The sequence below is a fragment of the Impatiens glandulifera genome, chromosome 7 (genome assembly GCF_907164915.1).
Source record: "Impatiens glandulifera chromosome 7, dImpGla2.1, whole genome shotgun sequence".
Classification (NCBI taxonomy): Eukaryota; Viridiplantae; Streptophyta; class Magnoliopsida; order Ericales; family Balsaminaceae; genus Impatiens; species Impatiens glandulifera.
Window position 1 is genome coordinate 35181531 of NC_061868.1, and position 13840 is coordinate 35195370.

Below are 13840 nucleotides of genomic sequence, written 5' to 3' on the forward strand. Positions count from 1 at the left end.
AACAAATATACATTTTGTAACTTATTATTTATTCATTATTGTTCTATTACATTATGTTTAAATGATAATAAAAAATAGTTGCACAACGTTATAAAATAAAATAAAATAAAATAATTAATTTTCTAAAATATATTTAATAGATTTTCCTAAACCAAAACTAAAAAAAAGACCACAAAAATTATTTTATTTTAAGACTTTATATGAATATTGATATAATTTTCAGTTATAAGAAAAGAGATTCGGTTTTGTCTCTCTTACTAAGAAATTAATTTATTCTTTTAATTTTTTTTAATATCTCAATTGGTACACCTAAAAAATAGGTTATTTAACAAATTTTTCTTTAATTTCTTTGTGCAGTCAAATTTTCAAATAAATACTAGTTGAAGGGATCACAGAGATCTAACAAATGCTGCTTTGTTATTTAAAAAATAGGATGTAATTTAAAATAACTTTTGCATTAATTTTATATCTATGTTTAAAATTTAAGTTTTTATTCGATAAAAAAACTTAAATCTGTAACATTAGGTTTTGTATAGTAAATTTGTTTGTAGCTAAATTAAGTTTGTTTTATTGTAACAGAAATAATTGTCTAATTCAAAAATCATAATTATATAATTTGACATTCATAATTAAGTTCAATCCCAACTTAAAATGTTTTACATAAAAATTGAATTCATAAAATTTGTCTATTATACACATAAATCTTCTAATCTATTTTAAAATTGGGTAAATGATATATTATTTGATTGTTATTTTTTAAAAAAAAAATTGACTTAAAGAATATTTTATTATTTAGTTGAATTAAAAAATATTTACTTAAAAAATAGTTTAAATGAAAAATATAGTTTATAAAAAATTAAAATTATTAAATTAAAATATTTTTATTTTTATAAATTATAAATATAAAAAATATTAGAATAATTAAATCAATTAAAACTCAAAATAATATACAGGGTCGGCTCAAATGTTAAACCCTAATCTCTTTCTCAGGGTCGGCTTCATTGGATCTTACAGCAGCCCAACTGATCTTCGTTTCTTCAGTTGGATCACCGGTAGACGTCCTTCTCCGTCGCTTCTCTCTGCCTGTCTGCCTGCTCTCTCACCGCAACGGTAAGCTTTTTAGATACATTCGTGTCAATGATAAACTTGTTAGAAATCGCTTCTTAACAGTACTGATAGCTAAGATGTCCATTTTTTTGTAAAATTCCAAACTTGTAATCAAATCATTGTGGGTAAATCCAATTGTGAGAAAATTATTTGGAAGTTGAGTTGGAAAACTGATCTTATAACTTTCTGAAATTTCTAAAATGTCTTGTTTTTTCTGAACTGATTTCAAACAGGGCTTTAGCAAATTGATTCCCTAAAACTAAATTTGGTTTTTGATTAGGGGTATGTATGTATTAGAATGTCTCTATTTATAGTGTTGTTTTCTTCACATGTCTCAAGTTTTAATTGCTTGTCTCTTTTCTTTGTGTTCTCTGCCAGGTCAATTGTGTTGGAAGTTTATATTCAAGATAATGACCTTGGAAAACGATGCTTCTTTCGTTGACAGTGAGAAGAAGAAGAAGAAGAAGAAGTCTAAAAAGAGAAAACATGATAAGCAAGACATTGAGCATTTCAGTGATGCAGTTAACATTAGCAAGGATGATGAGAAAATAAAGAAGAAACAAAAGAAGACTAAAATTCATCAAGATGGTGGTGGTGTTTGTAAAGAAGCTTTAGACACAACACTAAACCCGGATCACAGAGAAGAGAAGAGGAACAGAAAGCTAAAAGCTCTTGAGGATAAGAGTTTGCCATCATCTGATCATGTTGACATGACCTTGGAAGGCAGTGACACCAGGGAATTGACGATTCATAAAGCTAGAAAGGAGAAGAAGAAGGATGAATGCAACATTGAAATTGAGGATGGGAAAAACAAGACTGAAAAGATGAAGAAGGACAAGAAGAAGAAACAAAGCAAGGAGAAGGCTAATTGGGGTCACAAAGGAGAGAAGGAAGCCAATGATCAAGATGGTGATTTGAGTAAGGAAACTGAGAAAAAGAAGAGGAAGTTAGAAAAGAAAATGATGGAGAAGGATTTGTCAGCGACCGAAAATGTCAATGATGTAACTAAGCAAGTTGAAAATCAGTCGAGGAAAAAGAAAGCAATTGAGGAAGTCAAAAAGAAGAAAAAGAGATCCAAGAAAGTTACATTCTCTTCTGAAGTGGAGGTTTTTCCATTAGACAACGACGATCTTCCAGAAAAGAACCATGAAAAAAAGCTAATTCAAGGTAAGTGGTTTACTCCCGAGGAGGATGAGAAGATTAAGGAAGCGGTTAATAACTACATAATTGCTCACAGCTTGGGTGAAAAAGGTCTAGACATGCTTATGCACTGTATGAAATATCCCGAAATAAGAAATTGCTGGAAGGAAATCGGACTAGCTTTGCCCCATAGGCCTTACGAAGCTGTTTATCGTCGAGCCCACATTTTATTTGAGCGAGGCGATAATGGAAAATGGAATGAAGATGATTACAACATGTTAAGAAAGTTCCACGCAGAATATGGTCCAAAATGGACGCAATATGCGGAAATAACAGGTCGCCATCCTATACACGTTAGGGACACATGGCGTAGAATAAAACTCGCAAACAAGAAATCAGGACGTTGGTCTCAAGACGAATACCAAAATTTATACGATTTAGTCAACACCGATCTGAAGCTAAAAGTATTTGCAGAAAAGAAATCTCAACATGGAATGTTGAGAGACAACATCGCTTGGACTGCGATTAGCGATACGTTAACTACAAGAACGCTTGTAAATTGCTGCCATAAATGGTACGACCAACTGACGTCTCCTATGGTGAGAGAAGGCATTTGGGCTGATACAGATGACTATCGATTGTTGGGTATGCTTTTTAACTTGGATGCTTGCAGTGTAGAAGAAGTGGATTGGGATAATATTATCGAACAGAGGCCAGGCGATGTGTGTAGGAGGCGATGGAACCAAATGATTCGTCATATTCATAATTATAAGACTAAGTCCTTTCCTGAACTAGTTGAAATTCTAGCGCAACGATATAAATTGGATGTGCTTGAAGCCAGAGAGATTTGGGATAACAAACCTTATGTTCCTTGAACTTGGGATAACAAGCCAGAGAGACTAAGCCCTTTCCTGAATAGTACACTGTGTCTATGACTTCAATGAAATGTTCTTCTATTTTTGTTCTATGGTAAATACTTCAATTGGTACGCTTCAAAAAATAGGTTAATTAGCAACTTTTTCTTTAATTTCTCATCAAATTTTCAAATATGTACGAGTCATAGTAATTATAGAGATCTACTAAATGTTGCCCTTATCCTGTCAAATATATTTGTTAGTTACAAACTGGGACATAACTTAAAATAATTTTTGCAATAATTTTATGACTATGTATGTAGATTAAGTTTTTTGTTCGGTAAATAACTTAATATATGTAACATTTGATTTTGTATAGTAAATCTATTTGCAGCTAAATTAAGTTTTTTTTTTTTTATAGTGAAATAAGTAATTGTCCAATTAAAAAATCATAATTATATATTTTGTGTTATAAACGAATAATACAAAGAGAGAGTAGGGCTGCAAATGAGATCGACTCGATTTAGTATTTATTAACTCGAACGAATTTATAAATTTGAGCTCGAACTCGACTCGACTATATACCTATAAGCTCGACTCGAAAAGTGAACAAAAATTAAATTTTCAAACTTGAGCTCAAACCAAATTTATTTGTAAATTAAAATATCAAATTTTCGTACATATTAAACATTTAAAACATGATATTTCAAAATTAAAATATAATACATATAAAACAATCCTAACTATTCAAAATTCCAAAACATGATAATCTAAAACATTAAATCACCGTTACTAATCAAAATTCTAAAATATACAATTCAAAAATCAAAGTAGAAAATTATATAAATTGTTTGAACATTCAATATATTAATCTTTTGTAACTCGTGTTTTTCAATCATAGCACACGTACAACTAAATGCATTCAATAATATGAAATGTTTAATCTTAAAAATAATTAATATAAAAAATAAATGTTAAAACAAATAACTAAAATTTAACTTATTTTAAGAGGTAAAATACCGACAATAAATAATATTTTCGATTTATTAACTCGATATGTTTTCTCTTTTTTATCATCATTTCACCTATATATAAAATAATCAAAACATAAGTTTCTCTTAATACATGAAAAAAGATATATAAGCATAAGTTCTTTTAATACATGCAAAAAGGATAAACAAGACTTACTTTACTAGAGTTAACTAATAAAATAATTTTTTTCTTTTTTTTTGTTGCTCGATTTCTTTAAGATAAAAAGAAATCAAAGTTATCTAAAAGCAAAAATAATAGTTATTATAAAAGTGAAAATAAATTTTAATTACAAGTAAGCCTCTTCTGAATGAATGAGATGGATGTGAAGACTGAAAAAGAAGAAAATGAATAGATGAGTAAAAAAATTGTGAAAACTAAAGAAGATGAAATTAAGAGCTAAAAAATTGTGTAGAATGAATGAAGAAAAGATGAAGAGTGAAATAAATGGTGAAGAGTGAGTGAAAGAAATTGTGAAGAATGAAGAGAAAATGAAGGAAGAATGAAAGAATTGAAGAAGATGTACAAGACACTTAGATGGTAAATTAGATTAGATGAAGAAGATTAGGTTAGATGAATAGTCACGAAGATTAGGTTAGATGAAGAGTGACGTAGATATGTTATGAATTAGGGTTTTACTTTAGAGATTGTGGGCCTTCTTATAGGTTTTAAAGATAAAGAGAGAGAAAAAATATTATTTGAATTTTGAGTTTTAATATTAAATAAATAAAAATATATATTATATTATGAGGCTCGAAAAAGCTCAACAAGTCATCGTGCAAACAATATATGAGCTCGAGCTCGACTTGAATATTAAACGAGTCGGCTCGAACTCGGCTCGAACTCAGTTAAAGTCAAGCTTAAGCCGAGCGGCTCGCGAGTGACTCACAACTAGTTTGACTCATTTGCATCCCTAGGAGAGAGATTCTTATTACTTATCGAATGAGCACTTTACAACATACCATACATGTTATATTTATAAGACTAAAACAAAGAGTAATAAATGTAGAATACGAAATGAAAAATCTTTATTAATAATTAAATATGAAAGACCAATGGTCATCCATAATGGCATCCATTTATTATTATATTTATAATACTACCATTGGATGTACCGCCTCATTAAAAACCTTACCAGGAAAACCAAGTGGGATAAAACCACGGTGAAAGGAAAAAGAGTGCAGTAGGATTATACTCCCTTTATACTCTTGAATCTCCGCATGCCAATTTTATACACTAGCTTTTTAAAGGTCGTAGTAGGGAATGCCTTTGTAAATAGATATGCTAGATTATCTGATTAACAAATTTGATGAACATCAATATCACCTTTCTTCTGGAAATCATGATTGAAAAAGAATTTTGGTGATATGTGTTTCGTTCTATCGTCTTTAATATATATCATTCATTTAATTGCGCAATATAAGCAAGCATTATCCTCGTATAAAATTGTTGGAGAATTCTTATTTACTAATAAACCACATGATTCTCGAATATAATGCATAATTGATCTCAACCACACACATTCTCGACTTGCTTCATAAACAACTATGATTTCTGAATGATTTATAGATGTAGCGATAAATGTTTGTTTCATAGATCTCCATGATATAGTTGTACCACCATATGTGAATACATAACCCGTTTGAGACCTTCCATTATGAGGATCAGATATATATCTTACATCTGCGTACCCAATCAATTCAGCTTCACATACATATGGATAATATAATCCCATGTCCATAGTTCCTTGAAGGTATCGAAAAATATGTAATTTGTTCCAATGTCTCTTTGTCGGTGAAAAACTATATCTCGCTAGTAAATTTACTGCAAATGATATATCGGGTCTAGTATGACTAGCTAGATACATTAACACTCCAATAACACTGAGATATGGTACTTCATGACCAATTAATTCTTCATCACTCATACGAGGTCGAAATGGATCTTTATTTACATTAAACGATCTCACGATTATTGGACTACTCAAGGGATGTGCTTTATCCATACACAATCTTTTTAGTACTTTTGATGTATAAGTAGATTGATGGACAAAATTTACAATCTCTAAATGATCAAGTTGCAAGCCAATACATAACTTTGTTTTTCCGAGATCTTTCATCTCAAATTATTTCTTGAGATAATAAATTGTTTTAGATAGTTCATCTGTTGTTCCAATAATATTCAGATCATCCACATAAATTGCATTTATTACAAATTGTGATCCAGATCTCTTGATAAACACACATGAACATATTTAATCATTTTGATATCCATTCTTTAACAAATATTCACTAAGACATTTATACCACATGCGTCTAGATTGTTTCAATCCATATAGAGATCTGCATAATTTAACCGAGTAAAGGTCTCGACGATCTGAACTACATGCTTCACGCATTTTAAATCCTTAAGGATATTTCATGTATATGTTGTTCTCAAGGGAGCCATATAAATATGTCATAACAACATCCATTAATCTCATCTATAACTTCTCGTGTATTGATAAACTTATTAAATATCTAAATGTTATTGCATCCACCACATGAGAATATGTCTCCTCATAATTAATACCAGGTCTTTGCGAGAATCTCTAGGTTACAAGTCGTGCCTTATATCTGACAATTTCATTTTTCTCATTTCTTTTTCTTATAAATACTCATTTATAACCGATCTGTTTAATACCTTTGTGGGTACGGACGATAGGTCCAAAAACTTTTTGTTTTGCAAACGATTTTAATTCAGCTTCAATCGCATCTTTCTATTTTGGCCAATCAATTATTCTACTGCATTCTTCTACAGACTTTAGTTCAAGATCCTCATCTTCATTAACAATATCGCATGCTATAGCATATGAAAAATTTTCATCGATGTCAATTTCATCTCGATTCCATCTTTTTCTAGTCAAAACATGGCTTATAGAGATCTCTTCATTTTCAGGTACATGTGATTCCTCCGTAATCATTTTTCGATGACTGGTACTCTTTTAGAGTAATTATTTCCTCAACTTGAACTTCTTTTTTGTCAAGGATTTTTATCTTTGGAACCGACTTGTCTACCACACTTCACTTGCATTTTAGACTCGTTAGTAATAATGGGTTGTCCTTCAGGGACATCAATTCTAATTAGAGAATTTGCAGTTGGAATATAAGACTTTGTAACTTTCTTAGGGTCAGTAAAATCATTTAACAATTGATTTGCTAAATTTTGCAAGTGAATAATTTTATGAACTTCAAGATTAGATTGCTTTGTATGAGGATCATAATAAGCTAATGATAACTCACGCCAGATTATTTCCTTTTTCAACTACTTATTTTCCCCTTTTAATGTTGGAAATATCATTTCATCGAAATAACAATCGGCAAATCGTGCCGTGAATAAATCACTTGTTAATGGCTCAAGATATTTAATTATAGATGGTGATTCATATCCAACATATATCCCCAATCTCCTTTGAGGTTCAATCTTTCTACGTTGTGGTGAAGCAATTGACACATATATTGCATATTCGAAAATTCTTAGATGAGAAATATTTGGTTCCTGACCATAAACTATTTCTAAAGGGGAGACCTCATTATAATTTGTGGGTCTGATATGAATTAATGTTGCCGCATGTAAAATAGCATGTCCCCAAGCTTGTATTGGAAGTTTCATTTTCATAAGCAATGGTCTTGCAATTAATTGAAGATGTTTTATCAATGACTCTGCAAGGCCATTTTGTGTGTGAGCATGCGCTACTGGATGTTCAATACTTATCCCTATTGACATACAATAATTATTAAAAGCTTGAGAAGTGAATTCTCCAGCACTATCAAGACGAATAGATTTAATTAAATAGTCTGGGAAGTGAGCTCATAATTTGATAATTTGAACAAGCAATCTTGTAAATGCTTGATTACGAGTTGATAATAAACACACATGTGACCATCTTGTTGATGCGTCAATTAATACCATAAAATATCTGAATTGTCCACATGGTGGGTGGATAGGCCCATGTATATCATCTTGTATTCTTTCAAGAAATTTTAAGGGTTCAACCCTGATTTTAGATGCTGACGACCTTATTATTAACTTCCCTTGTGAATAAACAACACAAGAAAATTCATTGGGTAGAAAAATCTTTTGGTTTTTCAGTGAATGAATTATTCTTCGCATCATAATAGCTCTAAGATGTCCCAATCTATCATGGCATTTAATAAAATTATTTTAATTGACAAACTTCTGGTTTGTAATTATATGTACTTCGTCAACACTTATGTTTGTGAGATATAATCCAGAAAAAATTGCGAGTAATTTTTCTAAGAAACATTTTTTACCCGAGATGATACTCGTGATAGATAAATATTCTTTATTACTTTCATTTGAAGTCTCAATGTGATATTCATTTCTGCGGATATCTTTAAAACTCAACAGGTTTCTTTGAGACTTGGACGAATATAAAGAATTATCAACACAAATATTTGTTTCGCTGGGTAATATAATATTTTCTCTTTTGGAGCCTTCAATAATTTTTGAACTATCCGATATCGTATTCACGCATGTCTCATTCATCATCAAAGAAGTAATACATTTCTTGCTTTTCAAAATAGTATGTGTTGATGCACTATCTACGAGACAACTGTATTTTTCATTCATCAAGTATTCACTTCTAGGAATCTTCATTTTCTTCATTAAATAAACAAATAATAATAATAAATGAATACATGAACCGATAATAATAATTCAAACGCAACATCAAACTAAATATATTCTCGATAAATATAAGTTTTATTTATTATTATATATAAATATATATTTAGAAAATTATACTAAACATTATAAAAGAAACACAAATATCCAATGATCCCATTCTAATTTTCATGCTTGACAAGAAAGTCGGCTACATCAAACTGGGAGAAATCATCGAGATCAAAGTTATTTTATCATCACCGAAAGCCGAAGCCAAGTTGGTCTCCGTTATCATTTTTTCATCATTGAAAACAAAGTTGGTCTTGATGAACCCTTTTCCTTTTAGCGATGCTTGATAAAGATCAATAAAATGTTTTGGCGTATGACAGGTACACGACCAATGACCATTCATAACGCAACGATAGCATTTGTTTTCCACAGTCTTATTGATTTGATCTCTTTTATTATAATGTATTTCTTTATTGTTCTTCCCTTTTATCATATGACAACCACCACGTCTACGACCATTTCTGCGAGAATGACATGAAAAATGACAGCGGCCACGACCACGATGTTGCCTTCTATAATTATATGATGACACATTCACTTTAGGGAATGAAGTTGATTCAGTTGGATGGGCCTCATGATTTTTCATTAAAAGCTCATTATTCTGTTCGGCCAATAATAGACATCAATTCAGAATACTTCTCAAACTCTTTTGCACGATATTGCTGCTGCAAGAACACATTCGATGCATGGAAAGTGGAGAATATTTTCTCTAACATATCATCATTAGAAATAATTTCTCCACATAGTTTGAGTTTAGAAGTAATCCGAAATAACGCTGAATTATATTCACTCACCGATTTAAAATCTTGAAGGCGTAAATGAAGCCATTCAAATTGAGCTTTAGGAAGAATGATTGTTTTCAAATGATCATATATTTCTTTTAGATTGTTCCATAGGACCAATGGATATTTCGCTGCGAGATACTTAATTTTTAAACCTTCGCGAAGATGACGACGAAGGAAAATCATTGCTTTTGCCTTATCTTGGTCGGATGTGGTGTTTTCATCTTTGATAGTATTTCCAAGATCATTGGCGGCAAGATGAATTTCAGCACCTAGAATCCATGATAGGTAATCCTTTCCGGTGATGTCAAGAGCCGTGAACTCCAATTTCGTGAGGTTCAACATTAAATTTGAGATAAAATAAATTAATTTGAAAGGTTTTTGAAGATACCTTTTGTCAACCTACACCGATTTGACTTTCGCAAATGAGGTGCAAAATTTGGCTACCACGAACGAGGAGATAGCCTTGACCTTTGCTTCGGAAACGAGAGACTCTTGTTGATAACGTGTTATAAACTAATAATACAAAGTTAAAGAGATATTCTTATTATTTATCGAATGAGATACTTTACAACATATCATGCATGTCATATTATTAGAATGAAACAAAAAATAATAAATGTAGGATACGAAATAAAAAATCTTTATTAACGATGAAATATGAAATGTAGTACCTAATGTCATTCATTTATTATTATATTTATAATAAATTGACATTTATAATTAAAGTTAATCTCACCTTAAAATTGATTAAAACTCAAATAATATATATATATATATATATATATTTATATATATATTTATTATTTTTTTTTCTATGAAATAATATTTTTTTTTCATAAAAACAGAACAAAAATCCGATCCAAACGCACCATCTCTCGCAGGTCGCCGAACGCTCCCATCTTAAACCCTAATCTCTTTCTCAGGGTCACCTTCATTGGATCTTACAGCAGCCGACACTCTCCCCCGCTCCTGATCCCAATTCGAAGAGTGGCTGCCGATCTTTCTCAATTTTCTTCCTTCTTTCGCTCACACTGATCTTCGTTTCCTCAGGACCAGATTTCATCACTGGTAGACGTCCTTCTCCGTCGCAACGGTAAGCTTTTTAGGTACACGAATGTTATTTGAAATCGCTTCTTAACAAAAACTGATAGCTAAGATGTTAAAGTACATAGGATAACTTTCTTGGGGGTAAATCCAATTGTGAGAAAATTATTTGGAAGTTGAGGTGGATAACTGATCTTATAACTTTCTGAAATTTCTAAAATGTCTTGTTTTTTTTTTCAACTGATTTCAAACAAGGGTTTAGCAAATTGATTCCCTAAAACTGAATTTGTTTTTTGATGCATGGTTTAGGACTCAATTCTTAAGTTGTGCATTGTGTCAAGAATTAAGATTCCAAAAGCAAATAAAGTTGGGCTTTTTGGGTTTAGGGAGGAGATTGGGGGGACGCGTTAGAATTTTGTCTCTATTTATAGTGTTGTTTTCTTCACATGTCTCAAGTTTTAATTGCTTGTCTCTTTTCTTTGTGTTCTCTGCCAGGTCAATTGTGTTGGAAGTTTATATTCAAGATAATGACCTTGGAAAACGATGCTTCTTTCGTTGAGAGTGAGAAGAAGAAGAAGAAGTCTAAAAAGAGAAAACATGATAAGCAAGACAACGAGCATTTCAGTGACGCAGTTAACTCGAGCAAGGATGATGAGAAAATAAAGAAGAAACAAAAGAAGACTAATCAAGATGGTGGTGTTTTTAAAGAAGCTTTAGACACAACACTAAACTCGGATCACCGAGAAGAGAAGAGGAACAGAAAGTTAAAAGCTATTGAGGATAAGAGTCTGCCATCATCTGATCATGTTGACACGACCTTGGAAGGCAGTGACACCAGGGAATCAAAGATTAATAAAGCTAGAAATGAAAAGAAGAAGGATGAATGCAACATTGAAATTGAGGATGGGAAAATCAAGACTGAAAAGATGACGAAGGACAAGAAGAAGAAACAAAGCAAGGAAAAGGCTAATGATGGGGGTCACAAAGGAGAGAAGGAAGCCAATGATCAAGATGGTGATTTGAGTAAGGAATCTGAGAAAAAGAAAAGGAAGTTAGAAAAGAAAATGATGAAGAAGGATTTGTCAGCAACCGAAAATGTCAATGATGTAACTAAGCAAGTTGAAAATCAGTCGAGGAAAAATAGAGCAATTGAGGAAGTCAAAAAGAAGAAAAAAAGATCCAAGAAAGTTACATTCTCTTCGGAAGTGGAGGTTTTTCCATTAGACAACGGCGGTCTTCCAAAAGAGAACCATGAAAAAAAGCTAATTCAAGGTAAGAGGTTTACTCCCGAGGAGAATGAGAAGATTAAGGAAGCTGTTAATAACTACATAATTGATCACAACTTGGGTGAAAAAGGTCTGGACATGCTTATGCACTCTGTGAAATATCCCGAAATAAGAAATTGCTGGAAGGAAATCGGACTAGCTTTGCCTCACAGACCTTCCGCTGCTGTTTATTACCGAGCCCACATTCTATTTGAACGAGGCGATAATGGAAAATGGAATGAAGATGATTTCGACATGTTAAGAAAGTTCCACGCAGAATATGGTCCAAAATGGAAGCAACTAGCTGAAATAACAGGTCGCCATAGACTTCACATCAAGGATACATGGCGTAGAATAAAATTGGAAAACCAGAAAGCAGGACGTTGGTCTCAAGACGAATACCAAAAATTATTCGATTTAGTCAACACCGATCTGAAGCTAAAAGTATTTGCAGAAAAGAAATCGAAACACGGAATGTTGAGGGACAACATTGGTTGGACTGCGATTAGCGATACGTTATCTACAAGAATACCTGCATTTTGCTGCCTTAAATGGTACGAACAACTGACGTCCCCTATGGTGAAAGAAGGCATTTGGGCTGATACAGATGACTATCGATTGTTGGGTATGCTTTTTAACTTGGATGCTTGCAGTGTAGAAGAAGTGGATTGGGATAATATTATCGAACAGAGGCCGGGCGATGTGTGTAGGAGGCGATGGAACCAAATGATTCGTCATATTCATAATTATAAGACTAAGTCCTTTCCTGAACTAGTTGAAATTCTAGCGCAACGATATAAATTGGATGTGCTTGAAGCCAGAGAGATTTGGGATAACAAACCTTATGTTCCTTGAACTTGGGATAACAAGCCAGAGAGACTAAGTCCTTTCCTGAACCTTCCTCTGTGTCTATGACTTCAATGAAATGTTCTTCTATTTTTTTTCTATGGTAAAGAACTTTGTTTTGTTTCATCAACTTATACTAAATACTCATGTTGTTTAAGATTATTTTGTTTCCAAACTTTTAAAACTGGCTCAAATTACTTTCTTACTTTCTTTTATTGTTAGGATACTTCTTACTGTTGGGAGGGTCTATAAATGGTCTTGATGTTTATTTTCTACTTATTAATTGAAATATTATGTGTTCTAAAGTGTATATCTATTATTATATCTTATAGGCTGCATCATTGAATAGTTTTTATTTAAATCATTGATTCATTTCTTCCTTTTTTGTAGTCATGTTTATTGGGTGTTATTCCTGGTTTGTTCTTGTTCTCTTATTTATTTTTAGTACTTATGAAGATGTTTTTTTTTTTTTTAACTTGTAAGTGACGCCTTCAGTCTTCAGAATGGTATAATTCATGATAAAACATAATTTGGATAAAATAACAAAATTTATAAGATCGTTTCTATAATATATATCTGTAATTCGAGTACAAAAATTTGAGACTTTCGTCAAAATTATGAACAAGTTTAATATTATGAGTACAAAATTTGAGACTTTCTTCAAAACTATGAACAAATTTAATCTTTAATAATCTTACCATTTAAACTACTTTAAGTAGAGCTATGACTTCAAGATGGTAAACACATAATTAATTCAAATTTATCTCCCTTCAACATATATATATAATATATTGTTAGTTTTCATCTATAATTATAAAGTATTATGGGTTAGATTCTCTTATCTAATTATTTATTCTTTAATTCTATAATCTAAACATAATCTAAACAGTACTAATGTCGATAAATTGAAATAATCTTTAGTTGTGGAAATGTACCTGAACTGAAATAAAGATCGGTTCATTAAGTCGTTCTTCGTTATTCTCCGAATCTTCTCTTGATCTTGGATATTCTTGTTTTGGATCTGGATCTGGATCGG

At 31.6% G+C, this 13840-nt stretch overlaps 4 protein-coding genes across 4 annotated transcripts; 2 read left to right on the forward strand and 2 right to left on the reverse strand.

Annotated features, from left to right (window-relative positions):
* Positions 1–972: 972 nt before the first annotated feature.
* Positions 973–3353, forward strand: LOC124946070 (RNA polymerase I termination factor-like). Its single transcript, XM_047486630.1, has 2 exons — positions 973–1110; positions 1486–3353. The coding sequence occupies exon 2, from the start codon at positions 1518–1520 to the stop codon at positions 3120–3122; it is 1605 nt and encodes a 534-aa protein (XP_047342586.1). The 5' UTR covers positions 973–1110; positions 1486–1517; the 3' UTR covers positions 3123–3353.
* Positions 3354–5532: 2179 nt separating this feature from the next.
* On the reverse strand, positions 5533–6135 carry LOC124909801 (secreted RxLR effector protein 161-like). Its single transcript, XM_047450438.1, has one exon. It carries the CDS (start codon positions 6133–6135, stop codon positions 5533–5535), a length of 603 nt encoding a protein of 200 aa, XP_047306394.1.
* Positions 6136–9460: 3325 nt separating this feature from the next.
* Positions 9461–9991, reverse strand: LOC124909802. The gene has a single exon (XM_047450439.1). The coding sequence runs from the start codon at positions 9989–9991 to the stop codon at positions 9461–9463; it is 531 nt and encodes a 176-aa protein (XP_047306395.1).
* Positions 9992–10520: 529 nt separating this feature from the next.
* Positions 10521–12966, forward strand: LOC124945868 (RNA polymerase I termination factor-like). The gene is made up of 3 exons (XM_047486383.1): positions 10521–10636; positions 10700–10742; positions 11189–12966. Exon 3 carries the CDS (start codon positions 11221–11223, stop codon positions 12811–12813), a length of 1593 nt encoding a protein of 530 aa, XP_047342339.1. The 5' UTR covers positions 10521–10636; positions 10700–10742; positions 11189–11220; the 3' UTR covers positions 12814–12966.
* The last annotated feature ends 874 nt before the right edge of the window (positions 12967–13840 follow it).

What these genes read in the sequence shown, in the direction of transcription:
- LOC124909802 (XM_047450439.1), bottom strand. Translation starts at nt 9,991, where the DNA reads ATGTTGAACCTCACGAAATTGGAGTTCACGGCTCTTGACATCACCGGA.
- LOC124946070 (XM_047486630.1), top strand. Translation starts at nt 1,518, where the DNA reads ATGACCTTGGAAAACGATGCTTCTTTCGTTGACAGTGAGAAGAAGAAG.
- LOC124909801 (XM_047450438.1), bottom strand. Translation starts at nt 6,135, where the DNA reads ATGGATAAAGCACATCCCTTGAGTAGTCCAATAATCGTGAGATCGTTT.
- LOC124945868 (XM_047486383.1), top strand. Translation starts at nt 11,221, where the DNA reads ATGACCTTGGAAAACGATGCTTCTTTCGTTGAGAGTGAGAAGAAGAAG.